We start from the raw sequence: 26,714 nt of genomic DNA on the forward strand, positions 1-26,714 counted from the left end.
TAAACCATTGGAGTCTCCTATCATAAAGGGATATGTTCAAAAAATAGGATATATTTTATGCCTCGAAACAGTAGCATTAAATTACATCTTCATTGACTAAAATAGCTAACTCAGGTTTTAAAGGTATCCAATTACTTGTAGAGTAGTAATTATGTATTTGTATATTTTGGTTCTGCATTCATTTCTTCACGCTTTTCTTTGCTCTTGAATATCTTTCTCATTATTGACTGTACTTCCAAACTAGAAACACAACTCCTTTAAATAACTCAAATTCCAGGAATCAGAAAAGTCTTTTGACTGAGCAAATACAAACTTTGTTTTGTAATAAACACCCTTTAACTATCTAAATGCTCCCTTTTTATAATCCTATAAACTGTTCAGGTAAAATGTCCACTGTTATATTTTAGCTATACTCGAAAGACAAATATCTGAAATTAACAACCTCCTAATAAAATGCATACTTGGACTATGTGATGTTCTCATGGTCACTCACACATAGTTGTGAATAACTCTTGCTAGAAAACTATACCACAGACTATGTAAATATTTCACTCTGCTGGATTATTTTCACTTACTTTTCGACTTCATATCTAAAATGCCATAAATTATCTTCAGTGTAAACATTGGAACAATTTTCTCTAAAAGTACTAAGAGTTAATGAGATGCAGCTGATAGTACCTACTGGAAAGCATGAAGGACAGATGAGCATACCGATAACAAAGTTGGCCTTAGAGGACGACTGCCCATACTGTTGCTCAATGTACTTTGGTTTATATGTCACCATGCCAAATAAAGAATTGAACTGAACAGTGCTTGCACACAAATATAAGAAGTACACTGGATTTCCAAAAAGATTCTTCAGTGATGGAAGAAAATCTATAAGACAAAAATAACATGGGGGTAATTAAAGACAGTGTTACACTTGGCAGAAGATGCAGCCTTGGCAGCAGGGCTTAGATGGCTAAGTTCCACTGTTACAGTTAACAGGAGCATTTTTAGTGTGAAACACACACACACACACACACACACACACACACAATGTATATTAAGCCATTGGTACAAATCAAGGCTGAGATCTGGCCAGGTTCAGATCTAAACATAGGCACTTGCTTTTTCAGGCATAAAATCTAGATTATCGATAGAGGTATAAGTCAGACAGAAACAGATTCTTCTAACTAATATGTGTAAAAGGCAAGAGAAATGAGACTACTCCCTTACTACCGAGCTGGGAGTCATAGGTATGACATCAAGGACTTCAGTTTCATGGTCTCTATCCTTCAAACTTGGGTCATGGTCACAAGAAAAGGAATATGAATGCTATCTCCATTGAATGAATGAACTTTAGTGTAAGAAATAAGCTTTGGCTTTTTCCCTTCTTCCATTTATGAAGCCAAACAATTAGAAATGTGAAAATATTCTATAAATGTAATATTGCTTGCTGGGGCCCTCCAGGAAGGAATACTGTCAGACCAATTGAGAGGAAGTAAACTTTCTCACGGTCACCCATTTCCACAGGGAGGGTATTCACTAGAACATGTCTGGCCTTTTGCCTTACCCCACATTCACTCCTTCCATAATTGTTGGGAGACATACCCTGGTACACATTTCTCAAATGGGTAGATCTCATCTGTTAAAAGGCCATAAGCCCTAAAGATTTACTCTTTTTTTTCCTGTCCATCCAGACTGATATGAAGCAGCAATCCTGGTTAGGGGCAGCAGAGAGGCCTAAACTGAGGAAGTCTGAGGGTAGGGATGTTATCAAGAAAGGTTACCAAAACTATGGGTCATGTTCTTCAATCATTTTCCAGTAGTAAAGTTGATTTTTTAATCTTTGTTTCTGCTTTCTGTATAGTTTCTGAGGTTTTTTTTTCTTTTTCTGAACACATGAAGGGGAGAGAAGGGTATCATTTATTGATCCCTTAGAAAGTTTGAACAGGAAAACAAAGTATTTCAGAATCAAGGAGAATGTGGCTCACCTCTTGCCATTTCCATTATTTTTACTTTTTCTCCATGGGGTGTTTGGTAGTCTGTATGACCATCCACAATAAACTTGGATTTCTCCGAGGAAGAATTGGAATCCTCTCTACTTCGGGGTCTCGGAAGACTCTTTGGTAAACACCAGAAAGGTACAGCTGCAAGGAGACTTATGATTCCTGCTATTAGATAACCAAGCCACCAGGCACCTACCCACTGGGGATCCTTTGGGGTAATGGTTATGTGATCTGAAAAAGAGAGAGGATGGCTAAGTAGCATATACAGCAAAGCTAATGGGCTGAAATAAGCACCTCTTTAAAAAAAAAAAAAAAGCCTGGCATTAGTTCTATCACATCATAAAAATACTTAATAATTCATACATAACTTTTTCTAATCTGAACATTATTAACTTGCTTTTTGAAGGAAAGAGGGTATGTCTGGAGCATGACGCTTTCTTCTTTTGTTCCTTAGATTAAAAGTATTAAGTCTAAATACTAGAAGGGGACACATGGATTTAAAACTTTGCTCTGAGGTTCTGCAGAGGGATCCTGGGACCCAGAGCAGGAGAAAAGCAACATGTGAGGAAGAATTATAAGGGTTCAACACCTTCTGACAGCTACGCCACATCAGTGCCATTTTCACCTGATTTACATATTGTCTAAGATTTTATTCAAAGAAAGAGTCACGTCCTGCACCTTGTGCCCTAAATATAGTCTGAACCACTCCAAATGCTATTTATTAAATGATGTTTAATAATACTTCAGAGCAATTTTAGGTCTGAAGCAAGATTTTTACATGTAAATAAAACATCAATATCTTATTCATCACAAAAACTTTATTTTTGACACTATTTCTCATTTGACTAAAAGGTAAGCATTGACAAAGATTTTTGAACCAAACCAAGTGTTATATATATGTGTGTGTGTATATATATGTATGTATATATAATATTTTATATATTTATGTATTTATATTATATATTATATATAAGAACCTATAAAACATATTATTATACTCCACCTCTACCACACTCTGTGAGAGCAACAAAAAAAAGCACATGTTTTTTGACAACTAGTCTCAATTGCTATTACTTTATATTTGGTAAAACATTTAACTAGTTTGTCGCTGCATCGCTATTGCTCCCCCTTAATCATTTTTTCTCTGTACCACTCATCACACTTTCTAACTACACTTTCTTAACTATATCAGTCTCCATGACTGGATTTTAAAATTTAAGGAGTCAAGGAATTTAGCTATTTTGTTTACTGTGGTAAAACAGCACCTGGAATAGAGGAGAAGTAAAATTTTGTAGGTTAACGAATTAATAAATGAATAAATAAATAAAAATTTTGGAGCATGTTCTGCAGTTTATCTGATTAAAGAAGAACGACTAGTGTAAGAGTTTTGCATTGCATGTTAACACAATGATTTCAAAATGTTATCCCAGGACTTAAAAAAATGAAACATTTTCTTGTTTCTAACTGCTTTCTGGGACTTCTTTAAAAAACAAACAAACAAACAGAAAACTACTATCTATTTTTAGGGGGTATATTCACAAGGACAGAAACAAATTAATAAGTATGGAAAGATGAGATCTCTCATTTATTCCCTTCACAAGCACTCTCCCAAAAGGAAAGCTAGTCTCACTATAACATGCCTCCACCTAAAAAAGATTCATGCAATAAAGAAGGAGATTTTTGTTGCCAGAAGACTTTTGATCCTTGGTCTTTCTGGCATGTCTACAAACACTTTATCAGTTGTTGTGACTATAATAAATGCTGATACACCTGAAACCAATAAGAGTCAACAAGTAGCCAGAGCTTTTAGGTTTAACTATGCTGGAATGTGTTTGAACTGGCAAACCAGAAGTAAAAAAAGGATACATTTGAATAATAAACCATGGGTCATCCAGTTCTAATCACCATCTATTTTTTCTATTCCATTTTATCAATAACAAGTTTTTCACAGATTATTTTCATTTTATGAACGATTACCATCCTGTCATTTTATAAAAAGGCATTTTGATATTTTCTACACTTTTCCATTAAAAAATTACAGTAACCAAAATAAATGAATAAAAATAAGTTCCCTTACCTAGGTTTACAAAGCCAATGTCAACATACAGTTTGGCACATAATGAACCTAACAGGAAGCCAAAGATTGGTCCTATAATTGCAACCGTCTGCACACACCCTGCACCAAAAAATAATTTTAATTAAATTAAAAATTAAATTTAAAAAGCAAGGTACTATTTCTTTGCATTTGTAAATTAATAAAGTTTTAAAGAAGAAATGTGAATGAGATCTAGTTAGTAGCTGAAAATATTTCATCAACTCTTTACTTAAGTGTACTTAATTTGTCAGTTTTTCAACTTCATTGAATCAGGAAATAAGTCCTTCTCAGCTGTGGAAGAAGAATGAACACTTTCAAGGCCTTAATTACCTCTGAGCAAGAAAATAATCTCAGGACTCTGAAGAAGCTAATTTCCCAAAATGGAGTAACTTTTACTCCCTAGGATTAGATTCCTCCACTGATAAAAATCAGAATTATACTATTTGACAGTCTTTCAAAAAACTTTTTATGGTTGGTTAAGCATAAGACATGTTTTGATATTAAAAGTGATTTCTTCCACCTTAGTGAAAAAGTATATGTGTTCAGAGCTTCTGTGGACCCATTCGTGAGAGCAATAACTATGGAGATAACTATAGATCACCGCATACTTCTGTGGTACAGTTAGCCCAATAAAAATAACTGATGACATCTGAAATCCATGACGATAAATTGTCATCATTGTCATCATTGCAGTTGAGCTCACAGTTATTTTCTTTTAACCATTGTCATCGTTGTCATCATTGTAGTTGAGGTTACAGTTATTTTCTTCTAATCTGATGTCCTTTCCCTAATGCAACAGGTCCTTCTAATTGAAGTTTCTTTATTATTCAAATCTCCAGTGTGAACTTCAGAAATGTGTGATATATTTAAAGGAGTTGGCTATGAAGTATAAAGCCTTCCACACTTTATTTAGTTCAGAACAAAGTTGAGATAACCAGGTCCCCTGCTTCACAAGAAGATGAAGAAGTTGAGCATTACCAATATAGAAAGCTGCATTGTCTTCACTAGCAAAATCATCAAGGTAAGCAATGCCTAGAGGCTGAATGGGAGTTTCTCCAATTCCACGAAGAAGGTTCCCCAGAAAAACATAAACCCACATGGAGGAGCTGGCATCAATTTCACATTCTTGAAAGGGAAGCAAACATGATTGAAATTAGATCACTATCAAAGTTAAATATTTATTCTGCATTTCTATAAGTTGTCCTCAAATTGGATTAGAATGCAGAAGTGAAATGTTGCAATAGATATAATTTGATAGTAATTTGAGCAAGACTGGGAAAAGTTTTGTAACTTCAATATTTTAGGTAGTATAAATTCCCAAGAGACTTTGACCAAGAAACTCTATTCCTTCCTGTTCCTGTTCCCTTACTTCCTATTTTCTCTCTTCTTTTTATTTTATACTTACACTAAGTTCTTGGAATTCCTACATTTCAATAACATTCAATATCCCATCTGGGAGAAAACATAAAATTTTAAACAAAAGTTTTTCTAGCCATAATCTTTAAGCTTTTCTATCTTTCGGAAGAAATTACTTGTAATTTTATTGCTGACCAAGTTTTATGTGGAATTCAAAATTTTATACATGGGTGATACTTCACCTTTGGGTAGCACTGCCTATAATTACAACCATTTAATAGCGAATAACCATATTTAGGGCTTGTATTTAGGAAATAAATTTATATAAAAATTTAAAATCCTATATGCTTCAGTAGTTTAACTCTTCCAACAAAAAGAACCTTTGACATTATTTTTAGAATGAAATTCAAAGCTAACGTTTTAAAAATGCTTTTTATAAGCCATGTCTTAATATGATCAGGTGAAGTCTGATAATTATTCCCATAACATCAACAACATATGCTTTGAAGAGTTTAGTCACTTGAGAATAAGGAATAGTATTAACAACCCCCAACAATCACCACTTATGAATATTCCCTTTCTGCCAGGCACTGGGGTAAGTGGTTTGTAGGCATTTTTAAATTGAATTCTCCTAATAATCCTATGAAATAGCAATGATTTTCACCTATTAGTGAGCCTTAAGGTAATTTTTAAAGGAGAAGTCTAGGTTATGAAGAACTGGGTGAATACTTTCATGTGGATGTGGAACAGAAAAGGCCACTGTGCAATCGTGTTGCTTCTTGTTTTGATTCTGCCCTTTCTTGAAGTGTAGCCAAGTGACTGTGAGTTTTTCACTTATCTTCTCTGGATTTCTATTCCACTTCCAGAAATATAATGTGAATTCCTTTTCCAAAAATTGATTCTAATGTCAATTCTAGCTCTAACATTTGTGTGACTCTAAGAACCTTGTCTGTGAGGAAGTCATAGATAAGTGTAGACACCTTAGATTTATTCTTTCCAATATAGTAGCCAAAAGCCATACATGGCTATCGAAATTTAAATTAATTACAATTACACAAAATTAAAACTTCGGTTCCTCAGTCACACTAGCTATATTTCAAATACTTGATATGTGGCTAATAGTTACTGCTACTGTATTGAACAGGATTTCCATCAGCACAGAGAGTTCCTTTGGGCAGCTGTGTTCTAGGGTGTTTTGGGGGAAATGAGAGTGTGTGGGGAGTATTTTTAAGAAAGGTCCTATATTTACCCCACTGTCATCTTTCAAAAGTATTTTTAAGAAAGGTCCTATATTTACCCCACTGTCATCTTTCAAAAGGTCCTATATTTACCCCACTATCAGCTTTGCATTCACTATGTCTAATGTCCACATATTTCTATTGCTTTAAAGGGAAGAAAAGGAGTGAGTTGTGAGCCTTACACTATGTACCTACCTAATAACATATCTCTTGACATTAAAAATACCTTCATTTCCTGCCTTTAAACCCATATTTCATTTTTTTAACATTAAAGGTTTAAATATTTCCTAATTAGTTGTATTGTCATTTATATCACATCTCTTCCCAGATTTTCAAAAAGAAAAACAAAATATCTTCAATGACTGTATCTTTTCTACAGCTAAAAGTCCAAACACTTTAGCTCACTTCCTGCTTCTTTATGCAAATCTGAATTAAATTTATTATCCATTATATTTTTGTGTCCATTATGTCTTTCCCACTTTCTCCCCTCATATTTCTACATTTCTTTTAATCCTTTGGCACTTATCTTCATTCAAATAGCCAGACTTCTCGTGTTCATTGTCCATGAATAAGATATCTCAAAAAAAGTGTTAATGAAGATACTAGAGAAGTGAAAAGGTTTTATGGTATAAATAAAAGATTTGGATGGATAGCAGGTACATAAAAGAAAGTCTTCCACACTCCCTTTACAGAAATTGATTCCCAGGCTAAAAGTAGAGAGTAAGATGGGGGTGGCAGGGAGGAAGTGTTGAGTATATTGATGCTGAAGGGCTGTGGAGAGAGGGGGTTTGAGGTGCTGCCTGTGCAGCATCTCAGAGATGTGGCAAACACCTGTGGGTAGATCTGCGGACTCCATGAAAGAAAAGAAACTGGTAGCCAGGTAGAGCCCAGAGAGGTAGCAAGACCCCAAACATGAGATGGTTGTACAGTAGAGCTAAGTATTCCTGCCTTTGGCTACTCACAGGATTTCCAATATCTAGTGTAACACAGAAGAGGTGACTCCCATGTTCCCAGGGGTGACTCATACATATCATTGCTGTGTCATTTGCATCAGCCACACAGAACACTACTATTCTAACAAAATTCTGTGACTCTGATCATGTGTGGAAAGTAGAATTATTTCCATGTTTCCAAGACTGTCACTTCTATATCAGAGAGAGCTGTTGTGCTAAAAAGGACATGGACATGGACATATATATGACCAAACATTGTGGCCAAAAAGATTAGATATCTAAACTGACATGGCACCAATAACAACTCTCCCCTTTACTATTATGTAAGCTCCTTAGAATATAAGTAGCCTCTGGGAAAAAGGTAAAGGTTTGGCAGAAAGTGACTAAGATTAAATTTTTGCCATTCTGATGAAAAAGGGCTAAACACAGAAATTAAATTGACTTCATAGGAAAAATCTATTTCTTTCATATCTGAGCAATGGACTGAGATTTATATGTGCTAAACTAGTTTTATCCTGTTTTCACAGCCCACCTTATTTGCAACCACTGGAAGTTTTCCTCTGTCACCAGCAATTAATACTCCTGTCATTCCATAAGATTTGATTGTCTGTATATTTTTGTAGGATCTCATCATATATTGTTTTATATTCTAAAAATTTTTATGGCACTATAATATCTCAATTAAAGTAGATAGGATTTTGTCAGCAAAAATTTTGTTCATACTAAAGCAAATATAAAATTTTGTAAAAAAACAAAAGCTTGCCTAGTCAATAAAGTAAAAACATCTTACCATTATTTATTTTGGACGGTGATTCTTCTATAACTGAGATTGGTAATTGATTGTTTGACTCCAGGAGACATGGAGAGATGCTAAGAGTGGAATTGGAGAAAGAAGAATACCTTTCATATCTGTACCTGTATAAAAAGAACATTTTCTTCACTATAGATTCATTCAGCATCATGCTAAAAACATTACATGTATACTACATGACTCATTAGGGTACTTAGTTTGGGTTCACAGCTATCTCTGAATCTAAATCACCAAGCCAAACCATCATTTAATAGCAGAGTTTTCTGAAGAGATAGCCAGAAGATCTGGTTCATAAGTATTATACCGTATCTGAACCAATTACACACTGTAGTGAAAAAAAACGAAAGAATTATTCATAGAAGAATGACCATAAGTCACCTACTTCTTTGGTGAAAAAATATCTAACACTTGAGAAAATCATGATTATATCTGGGTCAAAGAAAAAGCAATAATTTAACAACTATGGCCCTTGGCACACTGCATTTAGTTGTAAATTTATTAGAATAACTGCAATGTTGATTCTAGAGAACCGACGATGATGCATGGACTTTTTGAACCATTTATCCAAATGGCATCCTTCTTCTTTAGAGTTTATTAATCTGGCTCTAAATTATTTCTAATTCCCCCCTTCCTTCATTTTATAAGGTTACAATGGCAGCAAGATTGAAGAGCCAACACTGAATGGTAGGGCTGTGATAATCCTTCCTGCAGTTCCCTAGCACTACATCCCCTCTCACGTTGTCCTTCATGAGCTAATTTCTCTCCCCCACTTGCACCCTTCAGAGAAGAGTTACCTGATAAGAGGACTTCACAACATCATCTTGAGTCTCATTTTATTCAGGCGCTATATGATGAAGAGGCTAGTAATCATAGTAATGTATTTGAAATGTTAATAGTAAAAACCTATTCATCATGGTAAGGAAAAGATGTATTGAGTTATGAAAATATTCAGGTTAAAAAATGGGTTACTTTTTATCAGTCTTGCATTTTGGTGAGTCCATGAATCTCATAACCTCATAAAAAAAGAAGAACATTTTTGATATATATGAGAATTTAAGGGAAGAGATTCATAGTTTTTGTCACTTATATCAATGGTCCCCTGACCAAAATAGGTTAAGAACCATTTAATGAGGACAACTGGTTTTTAATTCTTAGCTAATAAGAGAACATTTAACATTGAAGTCATGCTAAATATAATTTTCTTTCTTTAATAATTTCCATATCTGTACAAAGCCTAGAGGCTCTTGAAAGGAGTGTTGAGAGTAATTATGCAATTTTTTGAAAATTATTAATTATTTGAGCATTCTCAATTCAATCTATCAAAAAATAACTATTGCAAGAATAATAATTATTTAGATTTTGAATAAGTGGAATTTTATGTAAGCACCACCTTTGCCATTAATTCTTATATATGACATTCTAAAAAAATTAATTAACCTCTTCAAATTTCTACTTTCTTAGTTGTAAATGTGGGCTATAGATGTGCCTATTTAGGCTTTGTTGGATAAGGAAACAATGAAGTGATTGAAAAGGGAGCCAGTGGTATAATGTCTTTAAGTCTTCTAGTCAGGGATTTTAGTTCTAACCCAGATTCAAACTCTGGCTGACACAATTTTGATTCAGATACATGAAATCCTACAGTAGTTGCAGAGAGTTATATTTCTATAGACACTATTCTAAATATTCTCCATAATTTCAAGTTGGCCCCATCAGAGTTATTTTTCCAAGTAGTAGTCAGAATGACCCTTTAAAAATATGTCAGGTCATGCCAGTCTGCTCAAAACTGTCCACTGGCTTCCTATTTCATTTTAAAGAGAACCTAAAATCCTAGCAATTATTTGCAACCTTAGTCCACAAGGTGTGGTGTGCAGACCATCAGCATCAGCTGAATCTCAAACCCCACTCCAGAGCTACTGAATCAGAATCTACATTTTACTAAGAGCCTTGGGTGATTCAAATGTGCAACGAAGTCTGAGAAACAATTTTGACATCTCCCATTTCCTTTTACACTACAGTTCACCCACACACTTGACTACCTTCTGTGGCAGGAACTTTGCATTCACTATTCATTTAACCTAGAATCTTTTTCCACAGACATCTGCATGGCTTTCCCCTTCAACTCTCAGTTATTCCCGAATGTCACCATGTCAGTGAACCACTCCCTGACAACCTTACTTTAAATTGCAACCCAAACACACATACCTCTTATGTGTCTTCACTGGGTTTTCTCTATGGTACGTGACATTATCTGGCAAACTATATCATTATTTATTTGTTAATTTGTCTCCTCATAAGATCCATAAAAAGAGAGATTTTTGTCTCTATCACCATTACCTCTAAAAATAATCAATATATATTTGTTAAATTCATGAATTAGATAAGCTAACACACATAAAGCTAAACACAGTCTGCTGGGGGCAGGCCCTGAATAACTGATATCTATGATTAATATTTGTTGGACATCAAGGGTGTTTCTACTAGGCAAACAGAGCATAAGTAGTGTTTTAGAGAAGAAAAATTTTAGACAAGTACACAATTTGTGATTAACCTTGTGAAAGATTGAAAACAAGTTATTCTAATAATCTTCAGTAGACAGCAAATTTAATGAGGGAAAAAATTCTGTGTGTATTTTCATTTTATTTCATTTTTTTCTCACTGAAGTAACCCCATTACCTGACACAGTGTCAGACAATGGCAGACACTAAAAAATGAATGAACAAATATATCTTTCAGCATGTAAAAGGTAGTAGATAAGAATCTGTCTTTGTTCCTTTGGCATCCTTTGTCAGCACTAGTCTGGCTGCCTAGCTGACCTTCTCTTAGATATACCTCTCCTTCTGATTTTGTTGTATTAGTATTTTGTTTCTCATTAATTTAAAGTAAGAAAATTATTAATCTGAATGCAATACCTTCACAACAAACCATTGCTTGTCTCTGATTAAAACCATATGGCTTAATTATCTAAGGAAGATACATATACAAAATTGGGGCGTAACTACTGGCTATGTCAGGAAAATTTTACCTGTGTCATCTCATTTAATATTTGCAACATTATAAGCTAGATATTATTTTTAGTAACTATAGTATTTATTTTTAAATATATAAACTGAGACCTTGTAAGATTAAATAACATGCCCAAAGTTATATAGGAGAGCTGCTGAGCCACTTCGCAATAAATTAAGTCAAGGGTCAAGGATTTATCTATCCTCTGCAATTACTTTCAAACTTTGAACTTTTTTAGTATTGGAACTCTCTTTCCCCCTGAGAAAACTGCTGCATGAAGGCACAATGACTAGAACAGAGCAGTGGCACAGCTATAGATGGAGCAAGAGTTAGGCGAATTGCAGGCCCGCTTCCTCAGGTTTCTTTTGCCTCCTCCCATTGGCATTGACCACATATAACACCTTTGTAGAACCTCAGTAATCAAAGCAAACTTCTGCCCTGTGGAAAGGAGCCTTGGTAGGTGTACAAAGAGCAGGCAGAGGTTCCAAAGTCACAGATTCTTCTTCAAGTAAAAATGAGGTGGTTAAGGAAACCATCTAAATAGGTAGGAAAGATCTCACATAGAGGATTCTGTGTTCTACCTTTGCAGATTGGCCACAGAGATCAAAATATGACTATATTTATATAAACAATCTGAGAATTCTTGGCCAGATCAGTTCAAAGTTTCTTCATCTCCAGCTCTAAAAAGTCATGATATAATGACCTAGAGTGGGCAATAATTAAAGCATTCTTTGATATATAATTTTGAAAAATATTCTCTTGCTTCAAAACCTCTTGGTAGTCACTTCTTAGGGTTGGCAATAGGTAATCACAGAGAAGGGAAGCAACATGGATATGCGTGAAGTAATCAGAATACCTGTTTTAAGATTCCAGTTCTAAAATTATAAGACATCTAACCTTAAGAAGTTACCAGACTTTCTAATCATGATCTTCAGCTCTAAACTAAAAAAAAGAGAAACTATGTTCTCCTACCCTACAGGTTACTGTAAGGGTGAAATGATATAAAGGCAAAAATCTCTGGAACTAACTAAAGTATTAACAAAAGTACTAACAAAAGTACCAAAAGTAGACTCACGGTTAAAGGATACTGATATCCAACTTTTACTGAAAAAGTTTTATGAAATAGTTTTTTAACATTAAATATTTATTTGAGTTGATATATCCCTAAGTCAGTGATCTGCCAGTCACGTGTACCATGATCCAGCATCTTGTCTACAGCATTTATTCATTACACATTTGATACTCATTTGACATTTACTATGTACTATATTAATTTATTTTTGCTTATATATTTTGCCTCCATAGCTAAATTAAAGCATTTGAATGAAGACATATTAGTGAAAATATCCCTTTAATTTTGTTGACTTCAATACATATTATTATGATGTGTATTATAATAATGCAGATTATTGTAAGTAAATTATAAGTGTTCTGAAATTTTGCCCAAAGAGAATGTAATAAAAATAAGATACAAACCATGGGCTATTTCCTTAAGTTTAAATAATTAACTGTAATCATAAAAAAGGGAGAAATGCAGTTGGTTAAAGTGAGAAAAAGATGATTGCTTTAGACTTACTGTTTCATGAAGAACTGAGGCATCGCAATGAGCAATGTTCCCACACCCATGATGAGGCACCCTGCTCCAATTATTTTTGGCCTGTGAAGTCTGGCTCCAAAGTAGCTAACAAGTGTAATAACTAAGAGATTCCCTTTGGGGGAAAGAATAATATGTTTATAAGTTAGAGAACTTAGAAAAAGTTATCAGCATCCCTAAATGAATATAACTAAATGAATGAATGTCTATAGCAAGTCTGCCATATTTTGTTTTGACTAAACTGTTTTCCCGCCATTATTCCCATCATTTGACTTTTTTTTCATTAATCTGAGATGACTATTGAAATTGTCCTCATATTCATTAATTCAACCATCTCATTCCATTGTCAAAATACTTTAATTACCAACCCTTTTACCTCGTTTTCATCCACTCTAATTATTTGTTCTTTTAAAGTGTTTCATCAGTAAATCAAATGGTAGAAGACTTCCTTTAGTTGCTCTTTTAAATTGTGTTTGTTGATTCTGAAGAAAACTTTATTATTGTTTCTTTATTTATTAAAGTTTTCTATCAAAATTTCTAAAAGTATCTCATTTGCTCTTAAAACATACATATTATATTCTTGTTTTAGCTGATATCCCCTATAGAAAAAGTAAAACAAATAAAACTGTATTTCACTTTAAATGAAATGAAATTATGAAACTCATATTTATATAAATATTTTAAAATTTGTTTATATACTTTTTAGAAAAATATAAGCCTCAAAATAGAAATAAAAGTTATTTTACATAAACACATCAATTATATAACCTTAATGTGTACTATTATAAGTACAAATTTTATGAAATACAAAATCTCCATAAATATACCCATCTGTCTCTTAAAAAAATAATTAAGGAACATTTTTGAAGGTAGAAATTATGCTTTTCTAAAATGTCTCTAAAGAAGCATGTGATAAATTACTTTTAATTGATAATAGTGATAACTGACCAAACATGCTTTAAGGAAGATGTTCTCATGCTTTCCTGTGCACAAAAATTCCTGGAAGGGGGTAATGAGGAAAATTGAAACATTAAAAATGCAGAATCTTGGCAGCTCCCAACAGTTTCTGATTCTATGGATGTGGGGGCAGGCCAAGAAATCTGCATTTTTAATACTAGCTCAAATGTGTTGATGGAAATGGCTCCTGGAACATACTTTGATAAACACTGTTTAGGGGCTTAAGTTTTAGTTATTTTCATTTAGAATATTTTCATTTAGAATATTTTCATTTAGAATATTTAGTTTTTAAGAGCTGCAGTGCTAGGCAGAGCAAGACTTCAGTAATTCCACTGCAATTGATTGTGATGGCTGATGGGTGACCTTGCATTAAAGTTCTCAATGTTTCCAATTTTCTAGCAGGAGCATGTTTCCTAACATCTGTAAGCAATTATCTAACTTACTACTGTTTATTCACTTTGCCAGCTTTAGTCAAGTGCAAAAGGAGCAGCAATTTTTATAGCATATTTAATTTATTGAGGACGATAATAATAGTGAGAAAAGTAGATTGCATAGTGGCTCCAGGCTTTTTGACTCCAGGAAGAATTAACTTTCTATTAATTTTCATATTTAAGAAAAATCGAGTGTAATATTTCTCATTTGACATTTAAATATTCAGAAGAAATGTTGTATTACATTATATTGATAATTATGTGTATATTTTTATTAATATGTCACAGTAAGTCAACCAAAATAAAATGAAAGTTGATTTACAGTTTATAAATAATATGTCTCCCTTCCCTTACCCTCTCCACCTCCCACACCACCACCACCTCACAATAAAGAACTCAATGTTTACAGGCTGTTTCTGTGTTACATTACTGGGTACGTCAAATACTACATAATACCATTTCTGCATCTGTGGTATTTATACAATTTTTCCTTTACTTAGTATCCTTTCTGAGTTCTAAGTGATACACTTAGAAAATAAATAGTGATAAATGATCTTTAAAAATAGAATAGGATATCAAAATTCTTTTGCATCTACTATCACTAGCCTCTCAAAAAGACACCAGGTCCAGAGAGTTTGAAAAATGTTTTACTAAAATGTTATTAAACTTGCAAGTAACAAATTTTACCTTTCTCCCTCTCTCTAACCCCCCCACCACACGTGATATTTCAGATAACAGAAGGAAAATTACCCAGCTCATCTCATAATACCAATATGTCTTTGCAACCCAAACCGGTCAAAGATAATGAAAGAAAAGACCAACTACAGTTTATTCAGGAGTACAAAGTTACTACCAAAAAAAAAAAAAAAAAAACCTATGAATTAAAACTCTATATTAAATGATGAAAGGAAAATAATTCCATGATTATCTTAACAGATGTAGAAAAGCACTCAATATAATTAACCACTCATTTATAATAAGAAAAAAATCTGATTGTCTTCTAAGGTGTATCTATCAAAAACACACAGCAAACATATTGCTCAGTGGTAAAATTTTAAAGACATTTTTATTAAAGTCAGATATAAGAGAATGAGATGCCCATTGTCACTGTTTCTAATCACCATAATACTGAGGCCAGTGCAATAAGGCAAAAATAAGTATTAACTGATATAAGAATTCAAAAGAATAATATAAAAATGACTTATGTTTCATACAACTGACTGTCTATTCAGAAAACTCTACAGAAACTATAGACAATCAATTAAAATTGCCAGAAGTTCAACAAGGTTGCTGTATACAGATAACATTTAGAAATCAATATTGTACTTAGATGGTATAGCCTATTATACATCTAGGTTATATAGTATAGCCTATTTCTCCTAGGCTACAAATCTATACAGCATATTACTGTACTGAATATGCTAGGCAATTATAACACAGTGGTAAGTATTTGTATCTCTAAACATGTCTAATCATAGGAAAGGGACAGTGAAAATACAGTGTAAAAGATGAAAATGATATAGGGCACTTACCAGAAATGGAGCTTGCAGACTAGAAGTTACTCTGGGTGAGTCAGTGAGTGGGTGGTTAGTGAATGTGAAGGCCCAGAACATCACTGTACACTGCTGTAGGCTTTATAAACACAGTCCCACAAGCCCTCTCCCTGCTTCCTTCTGACAGGATTAGAAATAGATGAAGTCAATGCTGCTTCATGAGCAGGAATGTGGGCAGGACTGACTGAAAATATCGAGGAGAAATTAGCAGGATATGGTGTAGATCACATAATAGTGACTGTCAAGAGGGAATGAAAGGTGATCTGAGGATCAATAGGAATTAGAAATCAAGATAGAGAGATAAAGGAACATAAAAGATTTTCATGACAATGTGGTTTTAGCTATTGCATGTTGGAGCAGTGGTCAGATTAAGAAACTTTGTGGTATTCATTAAAAAGAGGGTATTTAACATGGAGAGGGTATAGTACTGAAGACTCAGTTTGTGTTTGGTTCCAATGACCTTCTTTGGCACAAAGGGCTCGCTCTGGTATTGTATTAATGGAAAAATTAAAGTCATTTATGCTTTATATTATTACAACTTGCAAATGTTTCCAAAGTAAAGGGATAGGTTGGCTCCATACTACCACAGAAAGCTTTTACTAAAGTGGAATTGACATTTAAACTTGTTAATGTAGCTCTTGTGGACCTGTGTCCTTGTACAGGATTTAGGTCCTAACAACAATTTATGGCAATGTACTCTGAAGACCATCAGGCTAGATTGGGAAGGCTGAGTATGTAGTGCTAGGGAGACAGGCTCCTCAGTGCTGAAACAAATCAATGGCTGAGTGATTAAGATGTAATCTCAAAATTGAAGTGCTATGAATAAGAGGGAATTTATTGCTAAGTCCCATGGATATTGCTTCAGTCAGAGAAGAAAATTCCTCATGAATGACATATCCTTCCATTTTACACAGGAAATACAGCTCCATTAAAATTTATGGGACCACTGTCATATATGTGGTCTGTGATTGACTGAAATGTCATTATGTAGTACATTAATGTAAATAAATGAAAAAATATACCATGTTCACGAATAGGAAGACTCAATGTTGTCAAAATGTCAATTCTTCACAACTTGAGCTCTACAGTCAATACAATCAAAATCTAAGCACATTATTTTATGGGTATTGACAAACTGACTCCAAAGTTAATATGGAGAAACAAAAGATCCAGAACAGCCAACACAATATTGAAGAACAAAGTTGGAGGACTCAACTTCAAGGTATACTATAAAGCCACAGTACCCGAGACTGTAATATTGACAAAAGAATAGACAAATAGATCAATGGAACGGACCTATCTAAATATAGTCACTTATCTTTGACAAAGAGCAAAGTACTATACAGCAAAGATAGTTTTTTTAACAAGTGGTACTGGAACAAGTGGACATCCATTTGCACAAAAATGAATCTAGGTGCAGACCTCATACTTTTCACACAAATAAACTCAAAATAGATTACAGACCTAAATGCAAAACACAGAACTGTAAAACTACTAGATAACATAAAAGAATAAACTGGACTTCTAGTAAAATTAAAAATCTCTGCTCTGTGAAGAACAATGTCAAGAAAATGAAAAGACAAGCCCAAGAGAAAATATTTGTGAAAGTCATATCAGAAAAAGGACTATTATCCAAAGTATACGAAGAACTTTAAAAAGTCAATAAGAATATAAACAATCGGATTGTAAAAATGGGCCAAATACTTTAACAGACATGCCATCAAAAAAGATACGAAGATGAAAAATAGCATATGAAAAGGTGTACAATATCATATGTCATCAGGGAACTAACTGCAAATTAAAATGACAATGAGATACCTCTACAGACCTATTAGAATGGCCAAAATTCAGAACGCTAAAGGCTGGTGAGGATGTAGAGTATTGCTTGTGGGTATGCAAAACAGTACTTTAAGAAATACTTTGGTGACTTCTTATAAAGCTAAACATATTTTTCCCACATGATCCAACAGTTGTGCTCTTCGATGTTTACCAAATGGAGTTGAAAACTTACATTCATAGAAAAACCTGCACATGGATACGTATAGTATCTTTACTTATAATTGCCAAAACTTAAAAAGAATCAAGATTTCCTTCAGTAGATGAATGAATAAACTGTGGTCCATCCAGAAAATGGACTGTTATTTAGCACTAAAAAGAGATGAGTGATGATAAGACCTAGAGGAACCTTAAGTGCATATTACTGGGTGAAACAAGCCAATCTGAAAAGGCTACATATTATATGATTCCAACTACTTGACATTCTGGAAAAGGCAAAACTATGGAGACAAAAGATCACTGTTTGCCAGGGGTCAGGGAGGAGGGATAGATGAATAGGCAAAGCACAGGATCTGGAGGGCAGAGGTACTCTATGTGATACTGTAATAGTGGATACATATCATTATATATTTATTTAATCCCATAGAACGTACAACACTGAGAGTGAACCTAGTGTAAACTATGCAGTCTGGATGATAATGACATGTCATTGTAGGTTTATCGAATGTTGTAACAAATGTACCACCATTCCAGTGAGAGATGTTGATAATGAGAAAGGCTATGCATGTATGGGGGCAGAGTGTATATACTTTTGTTCAATTTTTCTGTGAACTTAAAACTACTCTAAAAAAACCACAGTATATTAAAAAAAATCGATATCCAGCTGATTACATACTAAAATGTAAAAAGTAAAACTTTTAAATATGTAAAAGATAATACATGAAAAATATTCAAAACAAATAATTAATATCTGGAAATATTAGGAGGTCATGATATTGAAAACATTTTATTTTCTTGGAAACTCTGATTGTTGAAGAAAAAAGTCTTTGTTATAAAAAAATGCTTAGGAAAAAATTGAGTGTCTAGCATACATTAGATAATAATGCAAATTCATGTAAATGAATAAATGAAATTGTTCTGAAAAAAAAAGAATTGAGAGCTGGAGATGGAGGGAAGGAATAGGTCCAGAATTCTGGAAGGAAGGAATGTAGAGAGAGGCAAGATAAATAGATTAAGATTATGGTCAGAAAACCCACTTTTCTGAAAAACTATAAATTGCAAACAACTACAGCAAATTTACGATGCTTGGGATAAAGTTTTGCAGAGAGAATAAGGAAACTTTAAACCACTTTACTGTATTGAATCCAATAAATAATTTCTATCCTTAGAATGACCTGGAAAAATTGATATAAATTTGGACTCAGAGCCATTTGTCACTTATTTTCATACATTAGTTCCCTCTAGCAAATATAGATTCTCTCAAGTTGCATTGGGACCTAGGAATCCAAGAAAAAGTTTGGACCAGATTCTTACTAAGTTTCTTCCGCTCTAAACTTTTACAAGGAAAATGTGATAACCACTACACTATAGAAACAAGGCTGGCAACCATATACCAAAATTAACTCAAAATGGATCAAAGACTTAAATATAAGACCTGAAATAATAAATTGCATAGAAGAAAATATAGATACTAAAGTCTTGGATCTTGGATTTTGAGAGGATTTTATGAATTTGACCTCAAAGGCAAGGGAAGTAAACACACACAAAAATGAATGGGATTATACCAAACTAAAAAGCTTCTGCACAGCAAAAGAAACCATCAATAAAACAAAGAGGCAACCAACTGAATGAGAAAAGATATTTGCAAACAACACTTCTGATAAGGGATTAATATCCAAAATATACAACGAACTTATACATCTCAACAATAAAAAAACAATCCAATTAAAAAATGGGCAGAGGACCTGAACAGACACTTCTAAGAAGACATACAAATGGCCAACAGACATATGAAAAGATTCTCAATTTCACTAGCTATTACAGAAATGCAAATCAAAACCACAATGAGATACCCCTTCATACACATTAGAATGGCTATCATCAATAGCATAAGTAATTACAAGCATTGAAGAAGTTGTGGGGAAAAGGAATCCTTATACACTGCTGGTGGGACTACAAATTGGTACAGCCACTATGAAAAACATTATGGAGGTTCCTCAAAAAATTAAGACTGGAATGACCCAGCAATCCCTCTTCTGGGTATTTACCCCCCAAAATTGAAAACACTATAAAGATATATGCACCCTGATGTTCATTGCAGCATTATTCACATTATTCACTTGTTCTTTTCAAATATTAAGAGGGAGTCCACAGTCAATTGCTAACCAAAGACTGAAAGAATTTTCATTACCTGCTTCGCTCTACTGTTCTGTTAACAGGATCTCTTTCTATTTGTTGTAGGTGACTGAACAGAAACCTCCTTTATAGTTTAAATTTTTCTGAAATCATTACAATAATTTTTCATAGAGCCCATTTGGATTCTTCCAAATTTTGAATCACAGGGCTCCCAGGATATATGGCTCTTCTGTAAAATCTCTGCTCACATACTTTTAAACTCAAAATATTGATAGCATCTCACCCTCTTCCAGAAAAGGCTTTCACTCTCATTAGAAACTCTGAAATATGTGATTCATATAACAGTGAACATGTAGAACTATAATGGTGATTTCTTGGAGAGAACAAATTTTAATTAGGCTATCCTTTAGTCATGCCTAGAAAATCTGGTACTTACAAGCGAAGTCAAGCATCCTCAGTACCTACCAATTTCAAAACTACCATCGATAACTCCCACCAGTGAAGAAGGGATTTCAAACCTTCTCTCTATTTGAGTGATGGTGCTCTTCAGATAGCCTTCAGCCAGTGCTTTGGCAAAGTAAACAAAAGACAAGGCACCTAAGAACACCTGGAAAATATGACAAGCCACACTTAGTCTGACTCCAATTTGACACAACTAGAAACTTACTAAATAAACAAATAACAACAACAAAACCCCAAACCAAGAACAATGGAACAAGCTTGTTATCAAAGGTAAGAAATTATACTACAAAATTAAAAACCATAAATCAAGCACTTAACATCTTATCACTGTTTCACAGTGATGATACATGCACCAGCAAACTAAAAAAGCAGAAGTACTAGTCTTTGTGTTTAAGCTCATATTCTAGTTAAATTCATAGTCAAATTCTTATTTAGTGAAAAAAAATTTTTTTTTGTATTTTTACTAGACCTGGTTCTGTGATAGCATATCCACAGGGTAGGTTAGCATTTATATGAAAAAAGACATAAATATTTGTTGAGTGAATATTTGGTATTAAGAAAGAACAGAAACTTGGAGTCATAAGGAGCACCATTTAAAAAGCAAACCCCCATCCCTTACTGTGTGGCAACGAAAGTCAAATTTTTTCATTTATAAAATGAGAATAGTGTGGATGTTTCATAGATTAAACATTGTAATTGTGCTTAGTATAATATTTGGTACATGGCAGATATTCAATAAATATTAGTTTCTTTCTCCTTTTGGTTTAGAAGGGGCATTCAAGCAAGCCAGAAAAGTAGTAATTAGTAATTTAACCTATATGGTCAGGCAGAGATTGCTTTCATTGCCTGGAAAGTGTGGTTTTAATAAACTGCATCTAGATCACTTTTTAAAAAGGAAAAAGAAATCTTGCTTTTAGTTATATTGTATGAAAAATATCTGGATAGGCAGCCATGACCAATGACTCCACTCAATTCTTTGTTATTCTTTAGTTTACCACTTACAGTTTTGTACCCTTTAATTGTTTGTTACCTTTAGTTCACCACAGCATGGCTGTTTCTCCTCTGAGGAGGAATATTCTGTTTTAAAGGAAGGCCTCCTAACTGGTTGCATTGAATTTTTGCGGAATAACTGGATATTTTCTTTGGATGAAGTGTCCATTATGAAAATGTTTCTTGACTCTGATCTGTCAAAGTTGATTTTAAAAAAGAAAAAACAAAAAACATTTCATTCAAAATCACACAATTTATTCAATAGACATAATTTGATGTGAAGGTAGCTTATTGTACCATAGTAAGTTGGCAAAGTTTTTCAATTAAAATTGACCAAGATGTTTGATTAACTAATCCTGCTATCAGGACTCTGTTGCCAGCATTCTTTCTCAATCTCTCCAGTTTAAGCCTCATTATGGCAAAGAATAAATAAATGTTGCCTTTGGAATAAATAATGAAGCAGAATTTTGCTAACTTTGTGGTCTTGCCAGCTTAAAATAGGAGCATGCAGTAAAGGAAGAAGAGGAATTCAACCATTTGAATATTGTCTCATTAGAAGTAAGTCTTTCAAGCCTTTAAATCTATCTTCTTAGTAGAACTGATAGAAAAGATTGATGCCTGCTTTAGATTCCTGTAACACCTTATAATTCCTATAGGTCTGTAACATCCAAGGGCTTAAAATATGGCAAAAAAAAAAAAAAGAGAGAGAGAGAGAGAACCAGTTGTGTATCATTTTAGTTTGACAAATGAGGAAGCAGCAAAATTTGTGCCTCAGGCTTAGATTTAATTTAGGCAAAAGTAGTCTTTGGCCTGCCTTAAAGTATGAAGGACGGCATCCCTTTTCTGTGTCTGATTTCCCCTCCTCCTTGTCCTTACCAAGTCCTGGACAGGTTCGCATACTCTGAATCTATTTTATCCCTGTTCACATCAATATTTACACTTCTTATGCCTCAATTTCTTTAGGATTCCACATGGCTCTGTGCCTGCCTGAGAAAGTAATCTAAGTGAAATAATTCAAAAATAAGATAATGTCTGAATCACTATAATGTTTATCAGATGATGCATTTGTATGTTAATAGAAATCTTCTATGTTTTCATCATACTGACTAAAGAAATAATGTTAGAAGTAAAATTTCAAGTACTGTGGTAGAAATTTATGTTATTTCTGCCAATGTGTATGTTACTGAGTTATATACCAGAAGAAAGACCTAAACAATTGAAAAGTGGAGGGGATTCCTTCAGGGAGCGGGAAATAAGTCAAGAAGAGTGTGGTAAGGACCTGATTTAAAAAGAATCATTATTAGACTTTTAGATTATTTGATTGCATAAACATACATAACTTTAACTTTTAAAATGTGGAAAAATGAAAGTGAGTAAAACAGGAAAAAATTTTAAAACTCAAATACTAAAGTAGATGAAGAGCTAAAAATGCTAAATAAGCTCAAAAAATAAAAACACAAGAATACAATATTAATGAAATACAAATATAGATACTTTAGAGTATAAAACAAAATAATGTACAATATAGAGAAACAACTTTAAAATCTTGACAAAATGAATAACTTTCTGGCAAATATTAATTACATGTATTGACACAAACCAGAAGAGAAAAAAAGCCAAGGAAGACATTATCAAAAATTCTCTGAAACTAGCTCCTAAACAAAAATACTAAGGACAGATGACAAAATAGGAGCGCTTTACCAAGAGCTATCCTTCAAGGAAAGATAATAATAAAGATAAAGGAAACATAATAATAGTCTCCATTCATTTGACAAAGCTAGAATTACCTTGATAACAAAAAGGAAAACTTCAGACCAAATCTAGACATTCTAAGATCCTATATAAAATGCTAGTAATTTCAAATTCATTAATTTTTTTATAATTAAGTTTCAGTTTTAAAATGTAACAATATTAAGAACTATATTTACCAAAATCACCACATTAAGAATTCAAAATATTATATATGTATATCAAAACATCAGCCTGTACACCTTAAATACACACTTTTTTGTCAATCATGCATTAATAAATGTAAAAAAAGTAATTCAAAATTAAAAATAATAAAATCTCAGTATAGATGTAAAACATCAAGTGATAAAATTCAACTTCCATTCCTAATTTTAAAAAGACAAATTCTAAGAAGCTAAGAACACTGAGATTCTTCTTTACCATCTATCTGATACCAACAGACAACTTGGTCACTAAAACTACTTTTTCAGAGAAATATTTTGCCAGAACAATAAAAAGAGATTTGGGGAAATATTGGGTTATACAATGTTAAACAGGTTTCTTTAGTACAGAATTACTGAGTACTTCTAATTAAACTCCTGGAGAAATCCACTGCTTGTAATGGAAAAAAAAAACAATCAAAATAACTAAATGTCCAACAAATAATATATTCATGAGATGAAATATTTTGAAGCCCTTAGAAATTAGTGTACAGAAGTAAATATAGTTATATAAAGCTATTTCCATCACAGAATTGATTTTAAAAATACATGCTACTAAACAGTATAAATAACATTCTATTTTATAAAAGAAACACACATATTCACATATGTATATACATAGAAAATTAGCTTAAGAAATTTATTAACAAAATGTTAACGCTCATTATTTCTGGTTGGTGACATTGCAGATGATTTTTTAAAAATGTTTCGTGTCCATATTTTCTAAGTTTTTTATAACAAACATCAATTTCTTATATAAAAATATTTAAAAATATTAAAGATATAAAAAATCACCAAGCAAGAAATGTATAAACCTGAAAATATTTTAAATACAAAATGAGTAATATTAAATTCACAGTTTAAAATGGAATCCTCTTCCATGAACTAAACTGTATAATTCAAATTGACCTACTGTTTTATAAGTTCGGATATATTATTTCTCATCCTTCATAATACAGCCAGTGACAAGAAAATATAAATAGCTTTATGATAAAATTACTATCACTTAACACTAACCATATCTTTAAAAGATTAAAAGGGTTATATTTAGAATGCTAACATAAAGAGAAAAAAATCATGTTAAACTCTATATTAAAAACTTGAGACACCAAAACACATTTTCTTCTGATAGTTGAAGATGTTGACACAAAAATCACTCCAACTAGAATCTAGAAACAATAAAAAAACAAGAGAACTATAGTCATCCTAGTTGATGTTGTGTTAGATCAAAATGACATCCAGCTTAAAATACTGATACTACATAGTTTTACTGAAAATATAATTTCATCTTGATGGCTACTTTGCATATCACCTCAAGTATAGTAAGTTTGAAGGAAGCTACAGTTTATGAGCATTGAGCTTTTCATTCTTCTGTGAAAAGAGGGGGAAAGAGTTCAATGACTTGAATGGAAAGATTCTTAGGGCCTGCAAGTGCTCTTTCTTTTCTCTATTTGCAATAGCAGAATAGAGCAAGAGCGCACAGTTATTTAGAAAGATTTGCATCCAGGTAGATCCTTAAATGTTCTACCACTTGAACAGATTACTCCAGGAAAAGAATCCTGGCAAAGATTTTATCTAACATCCTGGATTGGAGTCTAACTTACTCTGGAGGCCAGAGAAAAATAAGCCAAGCAGATTTTCTTCATTTTAGTTAAAAAAAAAAAAAAAATTTGAATTCTCTGTTCATATGGGTTTGAAAATCAATCTTCTGGTCTTTAAAGAGTTCAGGTGGTCTAAGAATGTTGTAGATGGAGCACAACAGATGTGCTGATCCTCTGTGCCCTGATCCTGTGACAGACCATCCAGCAATCAGCCTCTAAAGACTGCCATAAACTGAGAAAGGCAGCCACTTCCCATTATCCTCTTCTCTTAGTCATCTCACAGGAGGAAAACTTCTCTACTAGCTTATCTTCTGGACACTAGATTCCTTTTCTTCAAGAGGGAGAATAAATCCATGGGACTTGCTAAGAAGGAATGTGTGTTCTATAGAAAGCTGATCCCCCAATGCGAGTAACTGTGTCAGAGTCAGATTTAATAGGTACTATTTTCTTGTGCCAGGTGATTTATATACCTTTGGCTAATCTTAAAAACAACCTAACAAGGTTAGCATTTTAATTTCCATTTTAAAGAAAATGATATGGCTCACGGCAGTTAAGAAACTTGTCAAAACTACCCAACTAATAAGCATCAGAGTCAAAATCTGAACCTGGATCTGAACCTAGATCTGCGTGTGTCTGGCTTGTTTAACCAGTCTTTCTTGCATATCCACCAACCTAACAAGGGGTCCAGCAATTTCCACGGAGAAGTGTTATGGCTAAGACAAGAAATGCAGAACTCAAGGGTTTATTTACCTCTCTTCTGTGAGAATCTGACATGATCGTCACAAAACATTAAAGCAGAGAACTAAATCTTACCTGGAGGTGGAGATCAAAGACAACCAATTCCTCTCAGAGGCTGGACCACTCCACAGACTGAAAGAGGAAACTGGGGTGAATGCTACAGCAGCTCTGAGCAGTTCTGTCAGGTGGGGACAGCCTGGATGGACACAGACAGAGCAGATTAGGGGAAAGAAAAGATGAAGGGCATGGTCTCACCCTTGGGCAATCTCTTTTCTTTCTGCTTCCCTCCTGGCCTCTTTTCTCTGGCAGTCGACAGAGAACGGGCCACGCTGACAAAGCCACTGACGTGCATCTCAGCTCCGAGGGCATAGAAAGAGCTGAAGCCTTTGAGCCATTTCTTTGCAATTTGCTGCAAGTTTAAGGCCACACGTGATAAAGCTTTCTTTATTGGAGAGAGTGAAAAAAGAAAAGACCACTTGTGATCTTACTTGCTGATTCCCAGAAAACACAACTCTGCAGGGGGCAGAGGGTAAGGGAACAGAAGCAGGAGGAGGGACGGAAGTTTGTAACAAAGATCCCTCCTTCTCCTTCCAAGAAGTTTTTAAACCAGGGCTCCTTGAAGACATCGCTGGGAGTCTTCTGTTAAAAAAAAAAAAAAAAGGCTCCTGGGCTAAATCTCTGAATCTCTGTGTGGTTTCTTTTCCCATTGGGATTCTAGAATCTAGAAATACAGAGACAATGTTTCAGGTCAGGATCAAGACTCTACAGATCTCTCTCCAGAAAGTGTTGATTCTCACAGAGGCATGATCTGTTGCTCACATTCTGAAAACTTCTGAGCCTTAAAAATAGAAAAACAGAAAA

At 33.6% G+C, this 26,714-nt stretch overlaps 1 protein-coding gene across 1 annotated transcript in view; it reads right to left on the minus strand.

Annotated features, from left to right (window-relative positions):
* Nucleotides 1-26,302, minus strand: part of SLCO1C1 (solute carrier organic anion transporter family member 1C1) — a 46,457-nt gene extending 20,155 nt beyond the window's left edge. Inside the window, exons 1-9 of the mRNA XM_011381594.2 lie at nt 25,929-26,302; nt 21,606-21,759; nt 20,579-20,720; nt 13,024-13,156; nt 8,424-8,548; nt 5,065-5,211; nt 4,069-4,167; nt 1,977-2,222; nt 712-876 (exon numbers count right to left, since the gene is read on the minus strand). Coding sequence (XP_011379896.1) covers nt 712-876; nt 1,977-2,222; nt 4,069-4,167; nt 5,065-5,211; nt 8,424-8,548; nt 13,024-13,156; nt 20,579-20,720; nt 21,606-21,734 — 1,186 coding nt within the window. The 5' untranslated portion in view covers nt 21,735-21,759; nt 25,929-26,302. The remainder of the gene's footprint in view (nt 1-711; nt 877-1,976; nt 2,223-4,068; nt 4,168-5,064; nt 5,212-8,423; nt 8,549-13,023; nt 13,157-20,578; nt 20,721-21,605; nt 21,760-25,928) is intronic.
* Between the last annotated feature and the right edge of the window lie 412 nt (nt 26,303-26,714).

The sequence above is a fragment of the Pteropus vampyrus genome, unplaced genomic scaffold (genome assembly GCF_000151845.1).
Source record: "Pteropus vampyrus isolate Shadow unplaced genomic scaffold, Pvam_2.0 Scaffold444, whole genome shotgun sequence".
NCBI lineage: Eukaryota > Metazoa > Chordata > Mammalia > Chiroptera > Pteropodidae > Pteropus > Pteropus vampyrus.